Below are 26,884 nucleotides of genomic sequence, written 5' to 3'. Positions count from 1 at the left end.
CGCCGCAATCATTCTTTTTTGTTCCACTTTCCTCCGCTAGATGTCACCCCCACCCTAAACCCCTATTTCCACTCTTTCCCGCTAGAGTGTGTTGGGAGCTTATAGGGGAAAAGTGGAAAGGGGTCGTGGGCGGAGCTTAGCGTTCGCTGTATTACGATTTTACCGAAGAAAATTTTATCATTGCAAAACTAAAAGAAAAACAAACGAAAATTGATTTATTTTCCAAAAAGAATTAGTACGAAATGTAATTTTTCTTACGGAGTGTTGTTATAGGATAATACAGGGTGAATCAAAAGTCTGAAACCATATAAATATCTTCCATATGCTTGATTTTCGATTACTATAGGTGTTACCAGTATTTGTAAGACCAAATGCTCCACCAGTGACACATTCGATTCTAGCCCTCAGCTATCTCAAATGCCGCCATTTTGGATGCAACTTTGAAATTTTAAATGGAAAGGGGGTCATGTAGGTACTCAAAATCATGAGAAATTTTCAAGAAGAAGAAGAAAAAGAATGTTTTGAGATATTTCTAATCGTTTTCAAATTATTTAAAGATAACTGCCATAATGACACAAACATTAGTTATTGCATCTACAGATATTTTGTAACATGGTACAGTACTAAGGAGACTTTGGAAAAGGTATTTTTATGCAATTCTGGTAATTACCTTTTCCTGCTTGACAGTTTCAATGCATATACTATATAGTCATTTAACTACACATTTCCCTCATTTTACATCACTTTTTCTTCAGTCCTTACAAAACAGGATTTTTTTTTTGTTATTTTACGACACTGTATCAATTACTGGGTTATTTAGCATTGATGGTATTTGGTAAGATGAGGCAGAGTATTCACCATTGATTATCTGACTTTCGCCTTACTGTTGGAGAAAACCTCGGAAAAACCTAGTCCAAGTGGGAATCGAACCCACATGTGAGTGCAACTCCGCATTGGCATACAAGCGCCTCAGCCAACTGAGCTATGCTGGTGGCGAGGAGTTCTATTGTATATTCAAGTTTTCCTAATAAAGTTTCGGACACTCAACTCACCTAGCCTGTTGTTTTTGTACCGGTGGTGCGGCAGTTTCTTCAGTGCTGCTTGGTTCTTTAACATCTTTTTGTATTTCTTTTTGTATATCTTTATTAGGAGTATCTTTCGGGATGGCTTTCTTTACTTCCTTCTCTTTGACCACCTTATTTTGTTTCTTTGATTCTCGTTCTTTTTCTTTACCTTCTGCTTCTTTCTTTTTCGTACAATTTGGACAACACCACTCCAAACCATTTTCCTCCATCTGTTGACCTGGAAAAGAACAATTTCAAAATAACAACCTGTTCCATTTTATTGAATACAATGGATTAAAGTTTTACTCTCATCACTAAAGCAAGTTCTCCACATGCTTAATATGAGTACTTATTGCTGTCTTTAATAAGAAGTTCAAATAATCTTAGTATGCACTAGTTTCCTTCAATTATCTCCATTTCTGAATTTTTTGTTATGTTAAAACTTATTAAATGTGTGCAGGATAAGTTTTGGGTGAAATTTCCTCAATTTGCAGTGAACAAGTCAATAATATCGCATTTAACTGATATATTTTGTGGGAGTGTGCACGATAGTAAGAAAGTATCACGAAGGAGAACTACACATACAGAAAACTGGAATTTGGTATGTAATCTACCGTTATTGCGTAACAGGATATACATGTGTGTGTATGTATATGTGTGTGTGTGTATATATATATATATATATATATATATATATATATATATATATATATAATTTGTACTGGTAATGGAAATTACGGGAAAATGGCTGAACGGATTTTAATAAATGACCCCTCATTTTGAAGCTTGTATCTCAAAGTTTTTCAGAAAAATAGTAGCTTTTAGTGAAATGTCAATTTTTCAACATAATTTTCCTATTTTCCAAAATCCATCTGCCGTCAGTTTTGAGAAGTAGCTAATTGCATTTCAGAATAAAACAAAAGACACACTACAGTAAATAATATTACACGAAGGCCATGATCTGCAAGAATGCTGACATATTTAGAGCTCAAATTAAATTGGTTATTAAAAACTTAACTTACTAAAAATAATTTACAGGTTCGATTCTGTGGTGTGCAATTTTCTGGGTACTGCTGTGTATTGGATATTAAAAACTACAGAACTTGAGTGGTTTGATGGCATTATTACCATTAGAAATGAAATATTATTGTAGTTAATGCCATGATGTGACTATTTTTCATTAATTATACATATTAATGCTATATTGATGATATGAAAGTGAAACGTTTTGGGGTTATATAAGTAGATGTAGAGAACAACTTAATTTTTTTTTTTTAATTAGATTTTGATTTCTATATTTTACTGAGTGGCGGCTATATAGTATATATAGTATATGTTACTGAAAGCTATAAAACTTACATAAGATAATAATATTATTAAAAATCAAATATTTTTATAGTTATTAATCAAGTGGGGTTGGGTCTTTTTCATATATTTAATGGTGGTGTGGTGTAGATATTTATATGCATGGTTCTCTTCAGTATTGGCTCAAGAGAGAGTATCTTTCATTACGAGATGGAAGCAAATAACTTTCAGAATGTCTGATATTTTTTATTGAAAATAAATCTGAAAAATGTCTATTTGAACGTCTAATGAACTTAGTTTGCAGCATTTGCTGCACAAGTATATATAATACTATAACTATTAATGTAATGGTGAGGTTTAGTATAATGTAAATCAATAGTTTATTGCATTGTTGCAGGAGGATAAACGAGATTTTTTGTTTCAGCAATATGGCGCCACCAGTCATACTGTTAATGAAACTATGGTCACATTTCAGGAATTTTTCAGTTATTGCTTGATCTTGAAAGACTTCTGGCTTGCAAGATTGTCAAATATTATTCCTCTAGATTTTATTCCTGTAGAGCTTTTAAAAAGTGAAAATAAGTGAAGAAACATTAAATAAGGTAGCTTCAAGTGGCATAAAACGGGATTGAATCTGCTTCCAAACTAGAAGAAACTATTTTTAACATTTTTTGTATAGTTAAATGTAGCTGGGTTGTGTCCTTTTTGAAATACACTGTAGCACCAATATAAAATTAAGCATATTGCTTTAGTTTTCTCGGATTTAATAAGCAAAATATGATAAAATTCATACATCATGTAGTATAGTGCAGAAAAATGGATCCTAAAAATATGCATTTACAATAAAATCACAAACTTGCCTTTTTTAAGTATCAGTATCACAAATTCATCAACAAGACATAACATTTTACATATCGATAATTCAAGGAATTAAAAATTCAAACTTCATGAGACTAAAATTGATAAATTTATTTTCATCTTCCTCCAAATTTCTTAATTCAAGATTCTATTACCTTATAATACAAAAACAATTCCTGTACCTTATTAAAAAAAAATTACGTTGGGGAAAATGTAACTTACCGATGCTTTTTGTAACTCCAACACACTTGCCATGGAACCAGTCTTCACAAGAATCACAACATATCATAAACCGATTATTATGAGGCTTTTTGCAAATACACCAAAGTCTATCTGGATCATCTTCAGAATTCCAGCTTTCGTCATCAGAACTTTCTGCTTCGGAATCTTCATCTTCAGCTTCATCTTCATCCTCCTGATCCTTGATATCAATTTCTGATGATCGACTTCTAAAAAAATTATTGAAAAATTATTATACAACTGTTATACTAACAAATACTACTGCCATTCTGATGTATTCAGAAAGCACAAGTTTAAAAAACATTATGACGCTTATGTATGTCAGCATAATGAAAATATGGCATTTTCTCCATTTTTGATGGAACAGTTATACTGCTGTGACTTGGTCCCCAGGGCCTCATTTGTTAAAAACAGGTTGTACCACACAACGAAATATAAAACTACCAATTTTAGTATATTTTTTTGCAATTCAAAATCAATAAATTCAATTACTGCATAGGGAAACATTCTCGTTAGTCTAATTTCATAGCTTTTAGAAACTAAACATTTTGAAAATAAATGCCATAGAGCTAATGTACAATTATAATTACTATACACTGTGTCCGGGACAAAATTTACCAATAAGAAAGTTTAATAACTCTCGTAATAATGGAGATAGGAAAATGAAATTTGCGGCAAATGAAAGAGGGACATTTTAAGTTTTATGTGTGATGTTGGCAATATTTGATCATTGTTGTTGACATAGCTGTAATTAAAATGGCGTTCACAGTGTAACAAAAAGTTCAATGCTGCTATTGGCTTGCCGAATTCAAGTATCCGAAGATAGTGGAGAGAAGATTTAGACAACAGTGGCCTGAGAAGCAACCACCAGATAGGCACACAATAATAACTTGGCATAGAAAGCTTCTTGAGACCGGTTCTCTTGTAGAGAAAACACCACGCGGGAAGAAAGTGACAGAAGCGCAAGTCGACAGAATTCAGCAAGCTTTCCAACGGAGCCCGTGTAAGTCTGTTCGCCGTGCCAGCAGGGAACTTGCAATTCCAAAGTCAACTATCCACGATGTTCTGCACAAGAGGTTACGTCTGCATGCATACAAGATTCAATTGGTTCAAAAGTTGAAACCAAACGACTTGCCTGCACGATACGATTTCGCTAGTGACATGCTGTTGAAAATTGATATTGAAAATGGATATCTGCAGAAGGTCGTGTTTAGTGATGAGTCCACCTTCCACGTCTGTGGGATCGTCAACAGGCATAATTGTCGCATGTGGGGATCAGAAAATCCGCATGTAGTGAGGGAATTGGAAAGAGACAGCCCTAAGATTATGTTTGGTGCGGACTTACACATGAAACTGTGATTGGACCATTCTTTTTTGTGGTAAACACTATCAATGGAAATGTGTATCTTGATATGCTGCAAAATTACGCCATTCCTCAAATTCCACAGGGATATGTTTTCCAACAAGACGGAGCTACGCCTCATTATGCATTACATGTTACAGATCACTTGAATGAATGCTTTCCTCAGCGATGGATTGGTCGAGGTGACCTACAGCATGGCCTCCCAGATCCCCAGACCTAACCCCACTGGACTTCTTTTTTTGAGGATACATAAAAAACATTGTGTACAAGACTGTAGTGGCAGATTTGGAGGATTTGCGTAGGAGAATTGTCGCTGCTTGTGCAACTGTCACTCCAGAGATGTTACGAAACACATGGCAAGAACTTGAATATCGCCTGGACATCTGTCGTGCTACAAGAGGTGCACACATAGAAGTTTATTAGTGGTCATTCGAAACTTTGGAAGTCCCTTTGTCAATTCCCGCAAACAGCATTTTCATCTATCAATTATTTGGTGAGTTATTAAACTTTCTTATTGGTAAATTTTGTCCCGGACACCCTGTATTTAGTAATATATCTCGGGGATTTTCTCCATATTTTACTACGTAATAGAACACAAAAATCTGGGTTCTAGTTATGTGCTTACCTTGTTCTTCCTTTGGACTGTATGCTTTTACTGTCTTCAGATTTTCTTCTTTCCTTGACTTGACTTTGTTGTTGTTGTTTCTGTACAGGCGTTTTTGTTACTTCTTTCTTTGCTTGTATCTCCTACAAATATGAAAAAATTTTATTGATTCCACGATAATATGCTTTCAACAAGAGTGCTTACTTCACGACACTAATTTCTGTAACTCTTTTCTGTGACCACAGTAGTTTAAAGTTTCGTAATAGACTTAAAACTGAACCTGAAATGCAACCTTATTATAATGCATAAAATTCAGAGAACTTGCAATATTGTAGATGAAAGTACGCGCTATATTTTACCTACATTTCAAGCAACATTCATACTTGGTACCAAACTAACCCCAGTGTCATATTACCACACATGAAGCTATATGCATACAGAGTGAGCGTAAACAATTAGCTTCCTAAGGCCACACAATGTCTAATAATCATATCTGTAATCTCCACCTAGTGCCTGCTGTTAGGAAAAATGTTGAATTATGACGTAATTGTGGAGAAATTAGAGATCGTAATTTCAACTTGAAAACGTTAGAAGCAAATGTCACACAGAAAAGGTATAGTTTAAACTTTTTCCACTGCCGACTGGATTTATCCATTTGTAATGATTCCAATTAGTAGAATACACTTTTTGCATTTGTGAAGATGAAGATAGAGCCAACCTTCGAACCATTATGAATTCTACTTTCAACATCAACAATGGAGAAAGTCCAAGTTATATACTTATTCTACATAATCCATTATTGCTTCCTCCCTCATTTAGAAGGAAATATCTACACATATTAAACAAACCTGTAAATTTGAATTTCGCCTGCGAGTAGACCGTGTTACAGTCGTCTGTGTAGGAAGAGGTACTTTTTCTGTTTTGACAGGCGGAGACTCAGATACTATTTCAGGAGGTGATAGAACTTCAGCATCTGTACTTGAGATTGGCTCTTCAGGTTTGGAAACCACATCCTAAAAACATAAATCATTATAAACTACAGCACTTAACTTACGAACTATAATGTTACGCTATATATATATATATATATATACATATACATATTTATAGCTAAAAATGTATAGGCCATTCGTTATCTCGTGAACCTACTTGTTCATAAGGGGGAGGAGAAAGTGGACTGAGAAGTTTCCCTCCCTCGCTATGTGCCCACTTGCAGCTAGCTGCCTGACTTAACCCCACGATAAAGTTCTAGGTGCACACTTGCATTTGGATTCACGAGATAACAAATGGCATACACACATGACTTTTAAATTATTTTTGATTTGTTAATGATCCGAATACAAAGCTATGGAATTTCATGCGTACATATCATGTGAATCAGGATGAACAAATTTATGAAATGAAATATAATGTCCCATTAAAAAAAAATATATTACTTCGCGTTACTGCGAATTTTTATAACATCTGATATATAATATCAACTACTCCAAATAGTAGGCTTTGGTCAATTCAATAATGTAAATACAGAACTATTTTTAGATATATTAAAAATACGCTATTTATGGGAGTGTTCTAATGATTATAGGACACTCTATATATTATACACAAACACACACACATACTAAGTAGGTCTATTTCAGGTCATATAAACATTCGTAGAATTTTCAAGGGATGTGGTGATACAGCTATTTAAATGTTTGTACGCATAAAAAGGTATGGAGGAGAGAAACACTGCATTCATAATCTATTGAAAACCTTACAAATTATCAACATCGCTACTGTTGAGAAAGTTCAAAGGTGCATTGAAATCAATAGCAGGATTTTTGTAACAGTTACTTAAACTGTCGCAAAATTGATATCATTTGAATAATCATTAAATGCAATCAATAAGTCATTTGTCCTTTTCTTCATGCCTTTTGTAAGACTTGTGTTGCAGATTAGAGCAAACAAAAAACTGAGAAAATCCAAATGCATTGTCTGTCAAGAAGAAACTTCATGGTGTGGTAAGAATGTTGGTAACTTAGGTGTGACTTGCTTTGTGTGCATGTGAGAGAGATCACAATGCATATTATATTACTGTTTTAGTGTGTTATAATAGTGTAGTATATTAGTGAAATCATAATGGGAAAGAAAGTAAAGTTTATCAGGGGAGGCTTTAGAAGCAGTGCCACATCATGCCAGGGCACTACCAGAAACAAAAAAAAACACAACACACACATACACACACAAAAAAAAAAGAGGGGAATTCATATTTTCCGCGCAAAACTGGAAGAGCTTTACAAGTGCAATAGATGTAATCCAAATATTCTATTCTAAAATAGCCCTATAATATTAGATTTAAATTAAATAAATTTACCGCTGGTTTGCTGACATCAGTGTTATCAGTTTCCATAGCTGTTACATCATCATTAATGTGTTGCTGCAGCAATAAGGTATCAGCTAGTAGTTCCTCTTCTGTCTTTGTAGCCTCCACATGTAAAGTGTCCAGAAGACCTTGATCCTCCGGAACTTGAAGATCATTTCCCAAATCATCAGGCAGTGCTGGTTCCGGTTCTGTCAATGCAGGGGTTTGTGGCTCTTCTGCTGTGGAATACGATATCTTGATGTATTATAAGGTGTATTATGCAACACCTATGTGCCAAGTTAAGAATATATGAACAGACAAAAATAGAACAAATTTCGGTATATTGTTTAGGATGTTCCTGAAATATTTGAACAAATTTAGGGACCTTATTTTAATTACACAGATATATATATATATAATACATAGTAAGCAGATTAACTTAATTTACAAGTATAAACTCATCAGTTAAGTAGAGAGTATAAGTATGGACCAATTTTGTTAATTCTATTCTAAACTTTATCTTTTGGACCTTCACTTCAAGTCTTTGAGAAAATTAGGCAGTGTATTGAAAACTAATACATGAATAGTGAACTCCTTTTCCATAATAAGTAAGACTAACAAGAGGACAGATACAGATCTGTGTCTTGTACTGTAATATAATTATTGATGTTTTGATTAGTACTAAATGTATCTTGGTTCTTAATGTAAAACATCATCAGGGAAACATAAAGATACAGTCAATATTTATAAATTTTGGAAAATACTTTTACATTATATCCTTTCATGCAATAATATCATAAAACTCCAATTTGTTAGACAATATTAAGACCGTCACAGTCAAATGCTTCAGCCAAACCAAAAATATCCTTTCAACATGTAATTTCGAATTTAAAGAATTCTGTATTTCACCTAGTAACATAAAAGCTGCATTCTCTGTCGATATTCTACATTCCAAGACCTACAACTCATTTAAAAAACGACTGTCTATGATGGTGGTAGACCATCAATTCTGGAACTGTTAATCTCGAAGAGCGGATTTTTCAGCATGTTGAAGAAAATGGTAGCACTGGTATACGAGGAACAGCAGCAATAGAGAACATCAGACACACAACAGTTTGGATAATCTTGCAAGAGCTATAGCTTTATCCATCCATACCATGTTCAATGGGTACAGGCAGCACTTGACAATGATCTATCTTCGTAGTGTATCCAGCCATTTGCTGACAACACGTATTCCACTATGTTTCACTATGAATTTCCTCTTCTTACAAATGATGGGTAAAAAGCACAATGCTGGTTATATTTCAGCAGCCACATTCCAAAGATGAGGTGTATTCAGTATGTATTGGAGAGAATTGTCCAGGGATTGCAGATTTTAGATTAGTTCTATGGATGTTTGTGACAGGGCAGTTTAAGAGGATATGTTCCAAATCTTCTTTGTTAGTGTTGCACCAGCAATGATGATTTCCTTCCAACAGTCAACTTTTGTACTTTCCAGCAGATGTCCAAATCTAAGTACAATTTTCTGTCCAGTGTGTTATTTACTAATGAAGCTGGATTCACCAGAGGTGTGGTCGTAAATTTTCATAACACTCATCATTGTGTTGACATAAATCCACGTTATTCGTCAATCATGACACCAGTGAAAATTCAATGTATGACCAGGATCACAATTTAATCGGACCTGTTTTTCTGAGAAGTTAACAAGGTCATGCTTATGCACATTTCCTCAGAAATCAGTTGCAGGAACTATTGGAAGATGTCCCACTTGGTATTGTTTCGCTTGAGATTTATGCAAGAATGGCCACATTTTAGCTGAATAACCAGACATTTCTTGAAAGACAGATTTTCTAACAAATGGATAGGTTGTGTAGCTAACAAATGGATAGGTTGTGTAGGACCTATTGACTGGCCTACACATTCTCCATATCTAAATCCATTGCACTTTTATCAGTGGGGCTACTTGAAAACAACTTTTCATTTACAACCCATTACCAACATTGAAATACTTTCGTCAGTTTTTTCAAGATGCTTGCCAACTTCTCCAACAAACACCTAGTATTCTTAAAGAATACAGCAGTCTACTACATGATGACTGTAGGCTTGCATTCAGGCTGAAGGTGCCACTTCGATCTTTTCTTGTTTCTCCACATTACTGTGTACAAACATGACTGCAACTTGGGACCAAGATCAAATGGTACAAATGTTTATATGAACTTTAATCATTGTTTCTGTGTCTCCTGTCTACCAATGAAGTGGGTCTCACATGTTATGAAACATTGTGCACAATACGAAATATAAATGAATTTAACGTTCCCTATCTGAAAGAAAGAATATTGTGGGATAACGCCCTACACTTTTATCCAATAAATCCTAATTCATACTTAACCTAGAGCTTTAAGTGATTACAAATCTATACAGATGGATCTCTTTTTTCAAATCATAGCAGAGCAGCGGCTGGAGGAATATACACTCTTTTCTCTTTTTATTACTAAATGGGTCAGAATACAACAAATTTCAATGGAGAAATTGCTGCTACATTCATACAAAATCTTTTGTACAGGATAAAATATTTCCAAAATTATATAATCCTGTCAAATTCACGTGCAATAATATAGATATATTTGCATCACAATCCTCAAAAGTGTCAAAATTCTAGATTGTTTAATGGTGTATCATTTTGCTGCAGCCTGAATAAAAAGAGCATTCTATAGTGGATCTCCTCTCATTGTGATACAAAGGATAATAAAACAGCAGATCTATTGGGGAGAGGGGGGACAGATACCAAAATTCTACATAAATATAACCAAAGTTTATCCTTCTACTCTGCAGAACAAATGAATAGCTGAGTGGAAAAACATTACAAACATCAAACTGAAATTTTACAGGAACAGAAAAAGAAATATTTGATGCTCAGCAATGTAACATTTTCCCACAACCTCCTAGATTGTACAGCATAAACTAAAGGTTCTACTTTCATTTTCAACCAACAGAGTTCACTAAAATATAAAACAGAATACATGGAACATGATTACCAAGGGGAAGTAAAATTTCGTTTGCAATGTTTTTCTGCTCAGCTATTCAATTAATGAAAAGTAAATCTAAAGATATTGCTAAAGACAAGATAAGAAAGATTATTTTAACTAATCCTGCAGTAATCAAAATCTACAGCTGTAATGTTGTTCAGACTATGGACTGGCCACAACTGCTTAGCAGGTCATCTTCACAAGGTAGGAATTTGCAACATACCAAATTGTATTCTGTGCAATTCAAATTAAGTAATGAATATGGACCAATTCACCAGATGCGCAGCCCTATTTATGCACAATACCATCCCTAAAGGATATTGAGTGCAATAATAGCAATGGTTCTTTTACCAAATATTTATTTATTAGAACAATATATTGACTTACCAGCTGCTGGAACTGGTTCGGATTGACTGACTGCAGGAACCTCATCAACTGTAGCAGGTGAACTTTTCTTTGACTCAGGTGGGGTTGTAGGTGTCTCTGGTGTTGTAGGAGTAGCCTTTTGTTCACTTCCAGTACTAACTCTACGTATAATGTCTGGGGTAGAAAACAATGCAGGACCAAGAGCTTCAGCTAAATGAGCAGGTGGTTTACGGTTTTCACGTTTTGGATAGTTCTTCCTGTTATCTATCTTGGAAGCTTCTGTACTGGTGGGAGTTGAAGGTGGTGTTGCAGCCGGCGTCTGAGGCAGTTCAGTGGAATGTTTCTTTATTGGACTCTTTAAAGGAGGAGTTTTCTTTTCTGGAGTTGGAGGAGTTGTAACCTTTTCGGGGGATTTTTTATTCTCTATCACCTCACTCACTGTTTCCTCTACTTCTTTATTCATCACCAGTTTTCTCTTTAAATTACTTTTACCATAAACCTTCACTACCTTCTTCTTGGCAAAAGATGACACTAAGTCTTGGTCTGAATTATTTAATTGTATTTCTTGTTTCTCTGCAATTTTAGAGAGATCTAACCTATCTAATGTAACTTTCTCATTCCCTATCGATTTTCTTAACATTTCCTTAGTTGGAGAATGATCCATTGCTGCAAGAGCAGCAGCCATTTCTGCTTCCAGGCGTTTCACACGTTCCATGTCCTCAGCTCGGCCAGATATCCCACGTCCACGACCACCCCTTCTTTTCACGCCCACTTTGCCAAGACCTCGAGCACCTCCACGATCCCATTGGCGACCAGTGCCCCTAGTACGAGCTCCTCTTGTCATTCGACGACCACCTCTATACTTGGCACCAAATCTGCCCCGTCGTCTTGCTGATCCACCCGGTCCCACGTACTCTTCATCATCAGCATCCATATCTTCATCACTCTCTTCCTCAGATGCATCCAAATCCTCGTTTTCCTCATCGCGAGCACCAAAGTGAGCAAAACCAGATTCACTGTCTGTAAAAAAGAAAATTGTAATGTCAGTGTAACTGTGTTAAAAGTGGCAAATACCAAAGTAAAGTAATTATAATGGGAATGAAGTGCTCAGATTTTAGTAACATGGCACCATAATAAAAACTGTGACAGAAAACAGAAAGATGTTGATTCAAAATCTCGCTGGTCCAGAGCTTCCTTTGTGTAGCGGTATCTGTTACTGTACATATAAGAGATGGACATTTTAAAAACTGGGCTTCAATCAAGTAAAGTTAATAACTCAGTCGTCCCGCAACTGATCAAGTGCTAGTGCACTGGTCTTCCATCCAGAGAGCCCAGATTCGATCCAATGCTAGGTTATGATGGAATTTGTGGTGGGAAAAGCAGACATTGCAGAGAATTTTTCTCAGGATACTCCCTTTTCCCTCTATCATTCCACCAACCCCTCATTTCATCTATCATCTGCAATAGTAAAAATAGGGTAGTACAGGTTTCCAGTGCTAATATAGAAAGAGCTGAGGGGTAGGATGGCACACCTGTCAAAGTCGGCTGGTCAGGAAGGGTTTGGGGCTCTGCGTTTCTTGGACTTATCAGGCTACTCTACTGCAAAATGTGACTTGGCACTATCAGGGCCTGAGGCAGCATGACCCATCTGTCAGCATCAGATTCACAAATGCCTCCCAGACCACCTTCGAACTTGGACTATCATCGCATATATAGGGTGCACAATGGACCAAAGTGTGGTCCAGGCCAAGTCAACTCAGTTGTCAAGTGTTTGGCAGTAGAAGTAAACCACCAACCACCATTTATAAGGAGAGAAGTAATTAATCCAATGTTGTTGTTGTTGTTTTCTAATGCCAGGCGTCTGACAATAAAGTCATTTGGCCTCTTGCACTCCAATATTTTTCAAAGATATTATCAAATTAATCCAATGTAAATATTATTCTTGGGAATGAAAGTATCAGATAAAATCTACCAGTAAAATAAAACAGTGGAAGATAACATTATAATTCCATAATTTAAGTAAATACCTCTGATTGAGGTTCAGGCTGATATATACATGTTATTTATCAGCCAGTATATATCACTTGACGATATGTGTCAGAGGAAGAACAACTGTTTGTATACATCTCAAGTCTGATTAGTGAAATATGTTACTAATCAGCGATGCATGCAATGGAGGGGGAAAGAACTGGCCACTCTACTCCATTATCTCCTCAGTGATGTCTTATTGGTGTCACTTATAAGGTTCCAACTTGTCTTCAGACAATTGTCTAAACAACAACAATTTCAATAATCTATATCTCGTTATCCAAAATGAATAAACAATGTCTCTCTAGTTATCAACATCAAACAGAAGTTTCATGAACAATACAGGCGTGTGATGAACTGATAAGTCATCTAAAACATCACCTTCTTATTATTCTTCTTGTAGGTCTTCATCTTTATTTAGCATCCTCTTGTCATGCATTTTAAAAAGATATTTATTTTAATATACGAGGGCTATTCAGAAATCAACTTCCAATTGGCTACAAAAAAAAAAAAAAACACACATTACACAAAGAATGTTACGAACTATTTATTGCCTGGAAAACGTTCCTGGATAGTGACACTAATTTTCAACATAGTCGCCATATAAATTCAAACACTTGTCATAGTGTCAGACTAGCTTGAGTATTCCTTCTTCATAAAAGGATGCTGGCGGTGTATGTACTCAATCAGGTTTTCACTCCATCCAAGAGCTTCTCGTTGTCATTGAAGCATTGAGTGACTAACCCTTAAAAAGTTGAAAATAAGTAGGATTTTTGTTTATTGGACCATCAAGTGATTCAATGAGACTGGAACCTTCAATGATCGCCCAACACAGGAACGACTGCACACCGACAGAACCAGGAGGCTGGTTGAAACAGTGGTGGCTCTTATATGGTGAAATCCTGTTAGGAAGAAGTCTTATGATGGCTTGTAAGCTTAAGATACAAAAAATGTCTATGTCATATATCGTTGCTGACTTTATGAAACTTCCTATGTGACAGTAGAGAGCATAATTTTTTCAGGAGGAAGAAAAAGTAATTAAATATCAATAGGTCTACACAAGAATATTAGATAATTCAGTAGAAAACGTTGAAAATATGACATCATCAGGCTTATTGATGTTTAATTAATTTTTTCTTCTTCTTAAAAAATTATGTTCTGTACTGTCACATAGGAAGTTTCATAAGATCGATGATATGGTAAGAAGTGAGAGCTTATCACAAAGTACAGATCACTTTCTCACTCCATAGATGAAACAGCAGAGGAAACTAAAATCAAAATGCCTTCTTAAGACAATGGGCACAGGATAATTACTTTTACTGATGAAATGATTTACATAATTGATCAGTTTTTCAACTATCAAAATGACGAAGTTTATGCCTCAAGATCAGAAGTTCGTGAGAAAGCTCTGAAGATTCTCAACAGTGACTATATTGCTTCAGTCATGGTTTGGTAGAGTAGCATGACAGTACCATAAGCTCCAATTCTGAGAAAGGGATGTAAATCTCTGCCAATGTCCACCAAGACACCATGTTGGAGCCAGTTGTGAAACATTTGAACAACACACTTTTTCAATACCAACACTGCAACTTCCAATAGGATTCAGTATCCGCTCACAAGACAAAGTCTACTATTCAGGGATGGCTTCAGAGAAATGTACCAAAGCCACTGATGTAACTCAGGCAGTAGCATGTTTGCCTACTGATCCTAGGCTGCACTCGGGGCTCGGTTCGATTTCTGCTTAGGCTGATTACCTAGTTGGATTTTTCTGAGGGTTCTCCCATTGTAAGGCGAATACCAGGTAATATATGGCGAATCCTCGGCTTCATCTCGCTATAACCAATTCCATCGAAGCTAAATAACATTGTACTTGATACAATGTCGTTAAATAAGGCTTAAAAAATGCAACAGACTTCATTTTTCCTTTCAGCAGCCACGACCTCAATTATGGGCACTGTTTGAACACACAATATGCAATAAGAAATTTCCCAATTTCGACAACTTGAAACCCTCCCTCTTGAAGACAATGGCGAATTTTCCAATAGAAACCCCACATAGTGCAATCAATGGGTGACCATAGATACTTCAGATCTGTGTGAAGGCCAGAGGTGGCCACTTTGAAAAAAATTTGTGCTCAATGTTTAAAATGCTTGTTTGTAAGTAACCATTTTGCAAGGAAATTGTCCACCGCTGTGATGTTACGATTGGCATGTCTGACTGTGAAACAAGTGGGTCAGGTTCAAATCCTGGTTGTAACAAGTTACCCTGTTGAGAGTTACCTGGGTTTTTCTTCAACCTATTAAGAGCAAATGTTTGGTAACTTTGGACACTGAACTCTGAACTCCCTTCACTGGCATTATCATCTTCATTTCACTAAGACACCATAGCAGTTGATAAAGTGTCGTAAAATAAACTACCTAATTAAAATAAATAAGGAAATTACAGAGTCTTTAAAAAATCTGCTGATATTTCATTATTTACCGTAAAACTGCGTAGGTCTATAGGTATATTTTACCTACAAACAAAATTAAACATGGTCCGAAAAGTTACAATCTAATATTCATTTTTAAAATTGTGTGTGTGATATTGCGAATCTTCACTGTGAACTATTCAAAGTCTGCAGTTTCTCTTACGACTAAAATTACGTCAAAAGAACCAATAATTAAATACACAACACCGAAATACCCAGTCACTGTCGTTTATAAATGTATTTATTTCAATAAACCACTTTATTTAATTTCTGAGGTAGCTACAATCGTGTTTATGATTTGAGAAAAAAGCAAGTACAATCATAGTTATTAATTTAGATGGTCCATACATGAAATTAAAAAAACCAGTTTGCGAGTCTTGTAAATTATTATTACTATTATAATATTGGCATAATTCTTAATAACTGCTCAATAAAGTAATCAATATTTAATTGCAACCATCAATTACGTAAGCTGTTATCACGAAACGCGTAATTTAAATGTCGTATTTAGGTTAGGTTAACTGATTTGCAGTTTAAATTTATTGTATTAAACAGAAATAAAACGAGAATTTAATTTAATTTCGGACACATGTAACATTATTAATTAAAAATTAAATAACACTAAAATGAATTTCACATTCTAAACAATACCTGCAACAATTGGAAGGCGGAATTTAATCTACAGTGTATTTGTACAAGTTCTTGAGTTATTATTTAATTATTACGTATTTACATAACCTCTTCAACGGTATTATTTAAAGTATTATGAAAAGTCAGTTGATCTTGAATATTATTACACAACTTAACGAAATGTTCGATCTGCTTACAACTTTTTCTTCATACTTTATCTGTTTTCTTATTAAAGCCGTGCTTAGAAGTTTTTCTTCATACTTAGTCTGTTTTCTTATTAACCCTGGAATGGCTACATGGGTAACCTGTTACCCCATATCATATGTATCCCTTATGAGTGTGAAGTTTATGTATCCTTTCCAGGGTTAAGGCCGTAATACTGCTTTCGTAAAATACAGCTAAATATACATTAATTTGCCCTTTTCTATTAATGCATTTAATCTCACGTATCTCTCTTATGTCAAATAATTTTGTTACCAATACAATTGTTGCAGTAGTATAAAATAAAACTTCCTAATGAGAGTAAACAGTCTCGAAATTATAGCAATTTTAGATTTATATGAACAAACTGCACTAAAATTATTACTTAGCCGTGACACTCAGATTATCAAATTATGTTAGGCTAAATTTCGCAAAATTTCATACACAAAAATATCAAGTCTCCATAGCAAAAACCAAAATGCTATAATTTTGAAAACAAGAATTTGGGATAAATGGACAGCTTTTATGAAGAATCTAATCTCATAAAGATAGGAGTATGTTTTTATTTTAATAATCAACACTGCTATAAATAAAATGAAGACCATTTAATCTAGGTCTAAAAACAGATTCCTAACTTTATCAAGACAAACACATTTTATGATAAACTAAAATGAATAAGGATTTTTATTCAGTAAGATATCCTAATTTTATGCATGCATATATACATATCAATAATTTTTCATTTATTGATTTCTGTGTGTATTTTAATGTAAACACGCTCATCAAATGCTTGAAATGACAATAATAGAGCTAATCGATTTTCTCTTATCTTATACATCTCCTTTGATCTGTGCTTAGCTACTTAAGTTTTCTGCAGACACCCTTAAAAATTCTATGTGAACATACATAATGAATGTAATAATAATAATAATGGCTTTATTAACCTAGCAGGTTAAGGCCGTAGGGCCTTCTCTTGCACTCAACCTTATCAATGAGAAGGATGAAATGATCAGAAAAAAAAAAAACAACAAAAAAAAAACAAATAATTTAGAATAACATATATGAACTCAAATTCTTGTTTATTTACCTTCTGGACTTTGCAGCAATGTGAACAGATCAATATAATTGTATCTACCTGCTCCTTTCAACCCTACTATCCCTAAGGGAATAGTTGAAAATTTAAAAACATTCAAGTTCATATATTATCCCCTGCAAGGAAAGTATTGTAAGTGCCACTTTTACCGAAAATGAGTTACGGTGTTTAGAACAAATTGCCAAGCGCTGTGTATCTACTGTAAAATTTCCGTGAATACCAACAATTTATCTCTCAGATAAGTTGGTTTAAACTTTGACTACTGCATTCACTATCATGTTGGATAAGTATCGTAACTGTCTTTCCAGTAAAGTCAGCAAAATGGTGCTTACGATACTCTGCCTTGCAGGGGACGATATTCTGTAAAAACTACTATCCTTTTTTTTTTAATCTTATAAAAAAATAATTTACTATATTTCTAACTTTTAGTTCCAAGTAACATACCATACTTAAATGTTAATTTAAAACAAATATCTGAACCAAATATACTTTCTTGAAATATTCACTGTCCTGATCAGAATTGACATATCTAATGATGCATTTCATTAACTTGGCTTTCAGAGCTTGGTAACAGGTTCTAATTAATTAATTATGGTAATTGACTACAGTGACAAACGATTACATACATAGTGTTCTACCCAAGTGACAGGTCTTTCACTGCAAACCCAGCATTCCTCAATCTTTCTATTTTCTGCCTTTCTCTTTGTCTCCGCACATGATCTATATACCTTAATGTTGTCTATCATCTGATATCTTCTTCTGGCCTGAACTCTTCTCCTGTTCATCACTGCTTATAGTGCATCCTTCAGTAGGCAGTTTCTTCTCAGCCAGTGAACCAACCAATTTCTCCTTTCTCCTTCTGATCAGTTTCAGCATCATTCTTCATCCAATCTTTCTAACACAGCTTCATTTCTTATTTTGTCTGTCCATTTCACATCCTCTATTCTTCTTCAATTCACTTTTCAAATACTTCTAGTCGCTTCTCTTCACTTCGTTGTAATGTCCATGTTTCTGCACCGTACGTCACACTCCATACAAAGCACTTCACTAGTCTCTTCCTTACCTTTTTTTATTAAGGTCGCAGAGGATGCTCCTTTTCCTATTAAAAGCTTCCTTTGTCATTGCTATCCTCCTTTTGATTTCCTGGCAGCAGACATGTTACTGTTTATAGTAGGCTACACCCCAAGTATTTGAAGCTGCCCACTTGCTCTACTGCCTCATTTAGTATTTTTCTTTCAACAACCATGGTCTTCGTCTTGTTTGCATCCCATACTGCTCACAGCTGTCATTTAGCTCCTGTAGCATATCTCTTAGTATTGTCTCCTCTTCTGCTAACAAATTTTATGCACTTTATTTTTTTCCATCCTACCATCATTCCTCCCATGTTCTGGAAACAGTTCTTCACCACATCCTACAAGTAGATGTTGAACAGGATAAGGGCATTCTTGTCATACTCCTCTCTCTATTTCACTTCCTTCAGACATTTCTTCTCCTATACTGACTTTGTCTAGTTTCATATAAAGATTATGAACAGCCTCCTGTATTTCCAAGCCACACCTATTTTCTTCAGGATCTCCATCAGTTTATTCCAATCCACTCTTGTCAAATGCCTTTTTTAGGTCCACAAATACTATATACATACTTCTTTATTCTTCTCTAGGTATCTTTCGCCGATTGTTCGTAGTAGTCCAATTGCATCCCTTGTACCTTTTCCCTTCCTGAAGCCAAACTGCTCTTCTTCCAACTGTCCTTCCATCTTAGAATATAAATATCAATTCAGAATTCACAGAAGAATCTTTGCTGAGTGTAATATCAAGTTGACAGTCCTAAACTCGTTACATTTCTTGGCATTATTTTCCTTTGGTATTGGCAGCAACAGTCTTCGTAAAATCTTCAGGCCATTCACCTTTCTCACATATTTCGTTGCACAATGACAGAATTTTCTTCTTTTCTTCACCCAAGCATTCACTAATTCAATGGGGGATTCCATCAACTCCTGTTGCTTTCTCATTCTTCATTTTCCTAAGCACTAGTTCAACTTCTTCTCTTAAAATAGAAAATTCTTTGTCTTCTGATATGGCTGTTTCATCTTCTATGGCAACTCATCTGGACAATTTCCTGTCTCATAACTCTTCTACATATTTCGTCCAAGTGTTCAGTATTCCTTAATTGTTTGTTATTTCATTTTCTATTTCGTCTTCTATCAATCACATGGATTTCCTATTCTCATTTGTGAAGTCCAAACATTTTACTTTGCAGTACATTAAATCATCTTTTCCTTTTATCTTTAGATTCTTTACTTCTTTACATCTCTCTTTCATCCAGTTTTTCTTGGTCTTATCAGTTTCTTTTCTTAGTTCGTTGTTTAGTTTCCTGTAGTTTCTTCTAATTTCTTCTTTAGTGATGTTTTGACAAACAATTAAGATACTTATTTTAAGGTAAGGTAAGATTTATTTTTACTATGTATGTCCTATACAAAATAACAACTCTTCTATGTTTGAAGGAAAAAAAAAAAACTGACCAAATGGCATATAATCATATCATAAGTAATTTTTAAAAACAATACGATAGCGGAAATGGTAAATAAGTAAATTATTTTCGTGCAGATTTTAAGAATGAAAATACAAATTGTGAAACAAGTAGCATTTGTGTATTCTATATTAGCACCTAAAAATTAATGAACACAGAGCTAATTCTATTTACATGATATGAACTTGAATAAAATGTCATGGTAATCAATAAGAAACATTGTCATTTAAGGATTTTATGTTTCAAATTGTCTGTCACTTCTAATACTGAACACCATTTGCAGTCAATTTTGCACTTACCTCTCATTTATGAAGTCAATAAATGAACTGAACATGGAGAATACTGGACACTGTTTCACCCAGTCACATACTCCATGACTGTCTCTGCTTAACTTTGAAATTTAGTCAACTATATTGATAGAACAGTCGCTTGTGAACATTCTCCATATCTGAGTGAAGATGTAAATGCATACTGATGCCAGGGAAATGAGATGTAAAGTTTGGTCCCAAAGTGGTAATTTGCAAGACAAATGGCAATAGGTTGATGATACTAAAAATTGTTGAAAATGCATTGCAATGATATGAATTGGATTATATAAAAATTGTACGTAAGAAAAAAAAAAGATGCTTTTCTATACAAACATGTTACAAATTGTTTCAGATTATAAAGAAAACTGTCAATTTGCTTGCATTTCTTACACAAATCAATGAAAAGTATTACTCTGTTATACACTGTCAATTTTCTGCTTTCACAAAAAAGAGATTTAACTAAATCCTACATTCTTGAAGCAATGTATTTCTGTTGTATCTATTTGCACATAATATGTAGGAATAATTTTTATCAACAGTAATCTCACTAGACGTTTTGATTTATCTAGAGAAAATCAAAACTCGAGTGGGATTTAATTGACTATTACATGATTAGAAGAAAGTATATAAAGATTAGAAGTAACGAAGTACTCCAATACAATAAAATATTAATTGACTTACGAAAATACAACTGTCTTCAAATGTATTATTGTACCATCTCAACATTACAAATATTACGCTAGATGCATGCTAGATGGCAGTAGTGAACAATGCCTTCTCGTCGAGATCTATACACGATGGCAATGTTACTAGTCAAGAAGGCTTTGTTGATTCAGTTTCATTTTTATTAAGACAGTTTCATTCCACTTCAATTATTCGAATCCCAGTAATCAACGTCACTTGACAGATGATTTTCAATAAATCTTAATATTAAACAATCTCTGATATGTGACTATCCATAATATCATATAGCAGAAGCTATAACATAACCTAACTAATATACACAAGTCTTAGAAAAGTTTTAATTAACGACGATGACATAAAAAATAAACATGAATAATTTTAAAAGGAATAATTATTGAATGTACAATTTTCAAATTTGAATGTGGTTGGTGGTTCAATTGATGTTATATTGGACATGTGCATAATAGAAGTGAAACTCGTTGATTTAGGCCTACATGGTGTATTCAACTTATTCAGAATTTCCGAATTAATAATTTTAAAAGGAATAATTATTGAATGTACAATTTTCAAATTTGAATGTGGTTGGTGGTTCAATTGATGTTATATTGGACGTGTGCGTAATAGAAGTGGAACTCGTTGATTTAGGTCTACATGGTGTATTCAACTTATTCAGGATTTCCAAATGGTGCTCTTCATTTATTTGTAAATCGGATTTCAGAAGATGCATAGGTATGATCAGTGATTTTTATTAATTCTTGTTCTTGAATGCCAATGCGAATCATATTTGAAACTGCTGTGCATCGACTGGAGTGGTTTGTAATTTTATATATATATATATTTTTTTTTTTGACGTCCAGACCAGTGCAGTTTCAAATGTTGGCAAACAAAGAAACAAATGCTAGGGATGCAATAAAATTAAACAAATGCTAGGGACGCGATAAAATTGTGCGATAAGCAGCCATGATTGGTTGAAATATGTCCTTTCGTACCGTTTTATTGGTCAAAAGTAGTATGACGTAGTAAGAGTGTAATAGTCAAGAAGAAACATTACTTCTATTTAATGAAAAATTAAATAGCTTCTAAGTTCATAATTTTCGCTATTTCTTTTCACTGTCACAAGCAGTGGTGATATTCAAAAAGTTTAACAACCAGTTCTCTCATGTGTACCTATGTTAAACATATGCGGTACAGCTCCATGGTAATTGCAAATTTTAACTAGAAATAATTTAACAACCGGTTTGTCTGAACCGGTGCGAACCAGCTGAATATCACCACTGGTCACAAGTGACATTTTTTTAATGATTGACAGAAAGAAAGTAAAACGTGTGATTATATACATGAAATACAACATTTTTATGATTGAAGTGATATCCAAATTTTGTAACACTGTACAGTTCCAGTGGCCCAGTTTTTGTTTCTGGGTCTGTACAAGGACAAAATACATATTTAAAGAGACTTCTATTTTCTTAAGGGAAAAAAGGAGATACTGCGAGTACATATTATTATTTTGAGATACTACTCCCCATATTTTGTGCAGTTCTGCGTACTATAGTTGATTTTTTTTTATATTTTCCAAGTATCTACATGTAAATATGTAAAATATGAGTTGATAGAGTCAAAATGAAAACTGACCAAGTGCAAAAAGCAAAGTTCCGAGAAAGCTAAAAAAAAACTGTCTATTATTCAGTTTTATGTGAATAAGGACCTGAAAATGTTACAAGTACAACGTATTGCCATACAATTTACTATAATAAAGTTGAATTAATTCTTACTTCCTCACATTTAGTTATATGGGTCAGTTTGTTAGCTTTCTCAAAACTTTGCTTTTTGCACTTGGTCAGTTTTCATTTTGACTGTATCAATTAGAATTTTGATCACGTTTCCCTGATTACATATATTTAATACTAAATATAGATACATTACCGGTATAATTTCTTTATTGTATCACATTGATATTGTGAACACAACTTGAAAGATAAAATGATGCATTACCATTGAAACATCTTCCGTTTTTCTTCTTACCATCACGTGGACCACTCAGTTTCAAAATTATTTTTATGGGACAAATAAACCTTTTTGAAAGTGTCGACTATTCGTACTTTAAATGAACCAAATTTTCCTACAATATTTGTACAATGTAATGAAGATTTATATAATTATGTCCAAGTATTTGAAAATGTACATTTTGATGAACTACTGGGTGAGTCACATTTACCAGGACACACTTTTACTTTGGAGATGGAAGAGAAAATGAAAGATGTGAATACCCCATGAAAAAATGGGTGAGGGGGCCAACTTTGTTGGCATTTCCGGAACACAGTCGCCATCTTGGACCAAGGTCAACATTTTTAAACAGGAAGGGGGTCATTGTGGCATATCAAATAAAGCCAAAATTTACTCAGGAATTCATTCCCGTAATCAGATTTGACAAATGTGTTGTGGCTCAAAAGTTATTAACATAGAAATCTCAAATTACTGGTGATGGTTCAGGCAATTGGAGATGGCACTGATGAAAGAGAAGAGGATTGAGGTGATCTTGATATCTGGGGAAGCAGTTGCTATATAATAGCCATTGATTTAAAAAACCAACATCCAAAAAGATAACCAATTTCATACAGTACTATTGCATCCTGGATATCCAAATTTTTAGCAACTGGAACTGTGCAAGACAAGCCACATAGAAGTTGGCCATAAACTACAAACGAAGAGGGAATCTCAACACCAGTCTTGGTGTCATTTATCAAGAGTCCAAAATGCTGCACACAATGTCTCTCAGTAGAAAGTAAAATCAGTCAGTCATACATTGCACTGACTCCTCATACAAAAGAATGTCACCTGTTCAAGGTCCAGGTGCTGCAGAAACTATTGAGGATGACCCTGATAGACGTGATAAGTTCTGTACCTGGGTTTTGAACCTGCACTAACGGGATCCATCATTTGCACAGGGCGATATGTTCACGGGGGTCAATTAATGAGTGGTGAGATGAACCGTCAGAACCACAGGTATTGGTGTGACAGCAATCCTAAATGAATGGAATCATCCAAAGGCATGTCTGGTAAGGTTATGTTGTAGTGCAAAATATGGGGCACCTATATTATTATCAGACCAATATTTGACAAGCTGCCATGGTGGTCTAGTGGCTAAAGCTCTGCACTTATAATCCTGTGGACCTGAGATCGATCCCAACCATACTCCTGATTTATAACTTGTGTTGGCCAAGCCTGTGGTCCAGGTAACTCAAGGGTTTTTCTGGAAGCTCTGGTTCTCCTGTGACATCGCAACAAATCATCATCATCATCATCATCATCATCTTATCACGAATGTAGCATAGATTAGCATCTTAAGGCACATCTTCTATTCAAGTCCTATGTTACATAAAAGACTGTCTTAACTTTAGCACTATCTAAACTCTCAACACTAATAAAACAGAACAAATTTAAGCACCAATCAGCACTTCCCTGTGTTTGTGGTACCATCTGTTACGATTCCATCTTGCAGACAAATTCCACGTGTCAGAAGTCAAAACTACATACTAATCGAAAACTTACCTAACTTCATGCTACGAGGGGGATCCAGGAAATAACGACCATTTTGTTGTAATAATTAAAAAAAATATATTTATTTGAAAAAAAAACAAAGTCTGTTACATAACTGAAGCTTCCTTTACTTCTCTACATAATCACCACCTACATTTAAACATTTGTGGTAACTGTTCACTAGCTTTAGAATTCCCGTGTTATACTCCTCTGCCGCCAGTTCATTAAGCCAGGTGTTCACTGTCTTCTTCAACTCTTCATCACTTCCAAAACGCGTACCACCCAGAAAGTTTTTCAGCTTAGTGAAAAGGTGAAAATCGCTAGGAGCATGGTCTGGACTATAGGGCGGATGATCAAAGATTTCCCAACTGAATTGATCCAGCAATTCTCGAGTTGAAGCGGCAGTGTGCGGGCGGACGTTGTCGTGAAGAAGCACAACTCCTCTCGAAAGCATTCCTCGCCTCTTGTTTTGGATGGCTCGCCGTAGTTTTCGTAAAGTCTCACAATAACGATTTGCATTGATCGTAGTGCCTTTTGGCATGAAATCCAGCAAAAGAACACCTTTGCGATCCCAAAAGACAGTAGCCATGACTTTTTGTGTTGAGAGAGTCTGTTTGAATTTTCTCGGTTTCTTGGGTGATGAGGGATGATGCCACTGACGTGATTGGCGCTTGGTCTCTGGGGTGTTGTGAGACACCCAGGTCTCATCACCAGTCACAATTTGATCAAGAAAGGCGTCTCCATCTGTGTCATATCGCATCAAGAATGTCAATGCTGAGGCCATTCTCTGAGTTTTGTGTTGGTCACTCAGTTGCCGTGGAACCCATAGTGCACAGATTTTGTGGTAGCCAAGATGTTGCGACACAATTTCACCAAGCAAAGAACAAGAAATGTCAGGAAAGGCAATATGCAATTCGTCGAGTGATGTGCGCCTGTCTTGCAAGATTCTGTTGTTCACTTTAGTCTTCAGGTCTTCTGTGATGAGTGATGGGCGTCCGGGTCGAGTTTCATCGTGGACATTTGTTCGCCCATTGTTGAACATTTCGCACCATTTTCTCACATTTCTTTCATTCATTACAGTATCACCATACACTTCTTTCAATTGCCGGTAAATTTCTGCAGGTTTCAAATGTCGGGCATTCAAAAATCGAATCACACTCCTCACCTCACAGTCGGCGGGATTATCAATCACGTCGTTCATTTTGAAGTAACACAAAATGCATAATGGCGACTTGTTGCAACCAGTACTCACAACATTATGAGAACACATGTTAAGGAAGCCAGTTGACCTTCAAACAAGGAAGGGGAGTCAGCTACGCGGCGGGTATGCGCGAACGGTCGTTATTTCCTGGATTGCCCTCGTACATAATCATTATATGAAGCCTTTTTAGAGTTGATATTCATCACAATACAGCAGTCAAAATAAAAATACCATTTTGTATCCAAACTGGGATAATGAGAAACATGCAAGTGTGCAACACTTAATTTACTGAAACAGTCACTGATTATATACATATTCAGAGCAGAAAACTTGCCGGAAAAAGGAAATCACAATTCCATTCGTTATTTGAAAAAGAATAATTAAATCTGGTACAATTCCATTACAACAACATAACATTCTCTATGAAAAGAAGTCCTTCCTGAAATACACATAAAACAAAATTATGCCATAGCATCATTAAGCATTCATTTACAGATACGGTCCTATTTTTTATAACATCTTCACATATTTTTTAGTAAGCAAATTGAGGAATAGCATTACACTAACAAGAGCAGCAGTAAGAATAAAAACTTTCTTTTCACTGGAATCTTCAAAAACAATTGTTATAAATCTGTTATATGCATAATTTAAAATGCGCATGCACTCTTCATAAATCTATATTCTTTACATATTCTAAACAAGCAACGATTTTCTTACTACTGAACACTCTCCAATGTACAAAATATACGGTTTAAAAATCAAGGAATATCTTTTATTCTGATAACCACATGCCTCTAAACTCTCTTAAGACTATTCATTTTACTATACAGATAATTTTTTATAGCTCCGGCATATTTCTTGTTAAATACCTCTAATTATAGTGATGAAGCAAATTTAGTTACACCCTGTTACAACTATGCGTATTTTCCAATCCCATTGTTTATTCTTGGTGAAGACGGAAAGAAATTCCCATGGCAGATCCTTTCTCTGATCTCATGAAATGCTCTTCATTTCACTAGTTTGCTTGCAGGTT

General features: G+C 34.9%; 1 protein-coding gene across 4 annotated transcripts in view; it reads right to left on the bottom strand.

Moving 5' to 3' along the window:
* pps (protein partner of snf) overlaps nt 1-26,884 on the bottom strand; it is a 119,163-nt gene that overhangs the window by 28,550 nt on the left and 63,729 nt on the right. For 3 of the 4 annotated variants that reach the window (XM_069822137.1, XM_069822139.1, XM_069822140.1), the window contains 6 exons: nt 11,192-12,190; nt 7,791-8,017; nt 6,283-6,447; nt 5,456-5,577; nt 3,450-3,676; nt 1,053-1,302 (listed from right to left, as the gene is read on the bottom strand). In XM_069822137.1, coding sequence (XP_069678238.1) covers nt 1,053-1,302; nt 3,450-3,676; nt 5,456-5,577; nt 6,283-6,447; nt 7,791-8,017; nt 11,192-12,190 — 1,990 coding nt within the window. The remainder of the gene's footprint in view (nt 1-1,052; nt 1,303-3,449; nt 3,677-5,455; nt 5,578-6,282; nt 6,448-7,790; nt 8,018-11,191; nt 12,191-26,884) is intronic. The other variant, XM_069822138.1, reaches the window with a different exon arrangement.

The sequence above is a fragment of the Periplaneta americana genome, chromosome 3, assembly GCF_040183065.1.
Source record: "Periplaneta americana isolate PAMFEO1 chromosome 3, P.americana_PAMFEO1_priV1, whole genome shotgun sequence".
In the NCBI taxonomy this organism is placed as follows: domain Eukaryota; kingdom Metazoa; phylum Arthropoda; class Insecta; order Blattodea; family Blattidae; genus Periplaneta; species Periplaneta americana.
The sequence above is the reverse complement of the archived record's forward strand: the minus strand, read 5'-3'. Positions and strand labels throughout refer to the sequence as shown.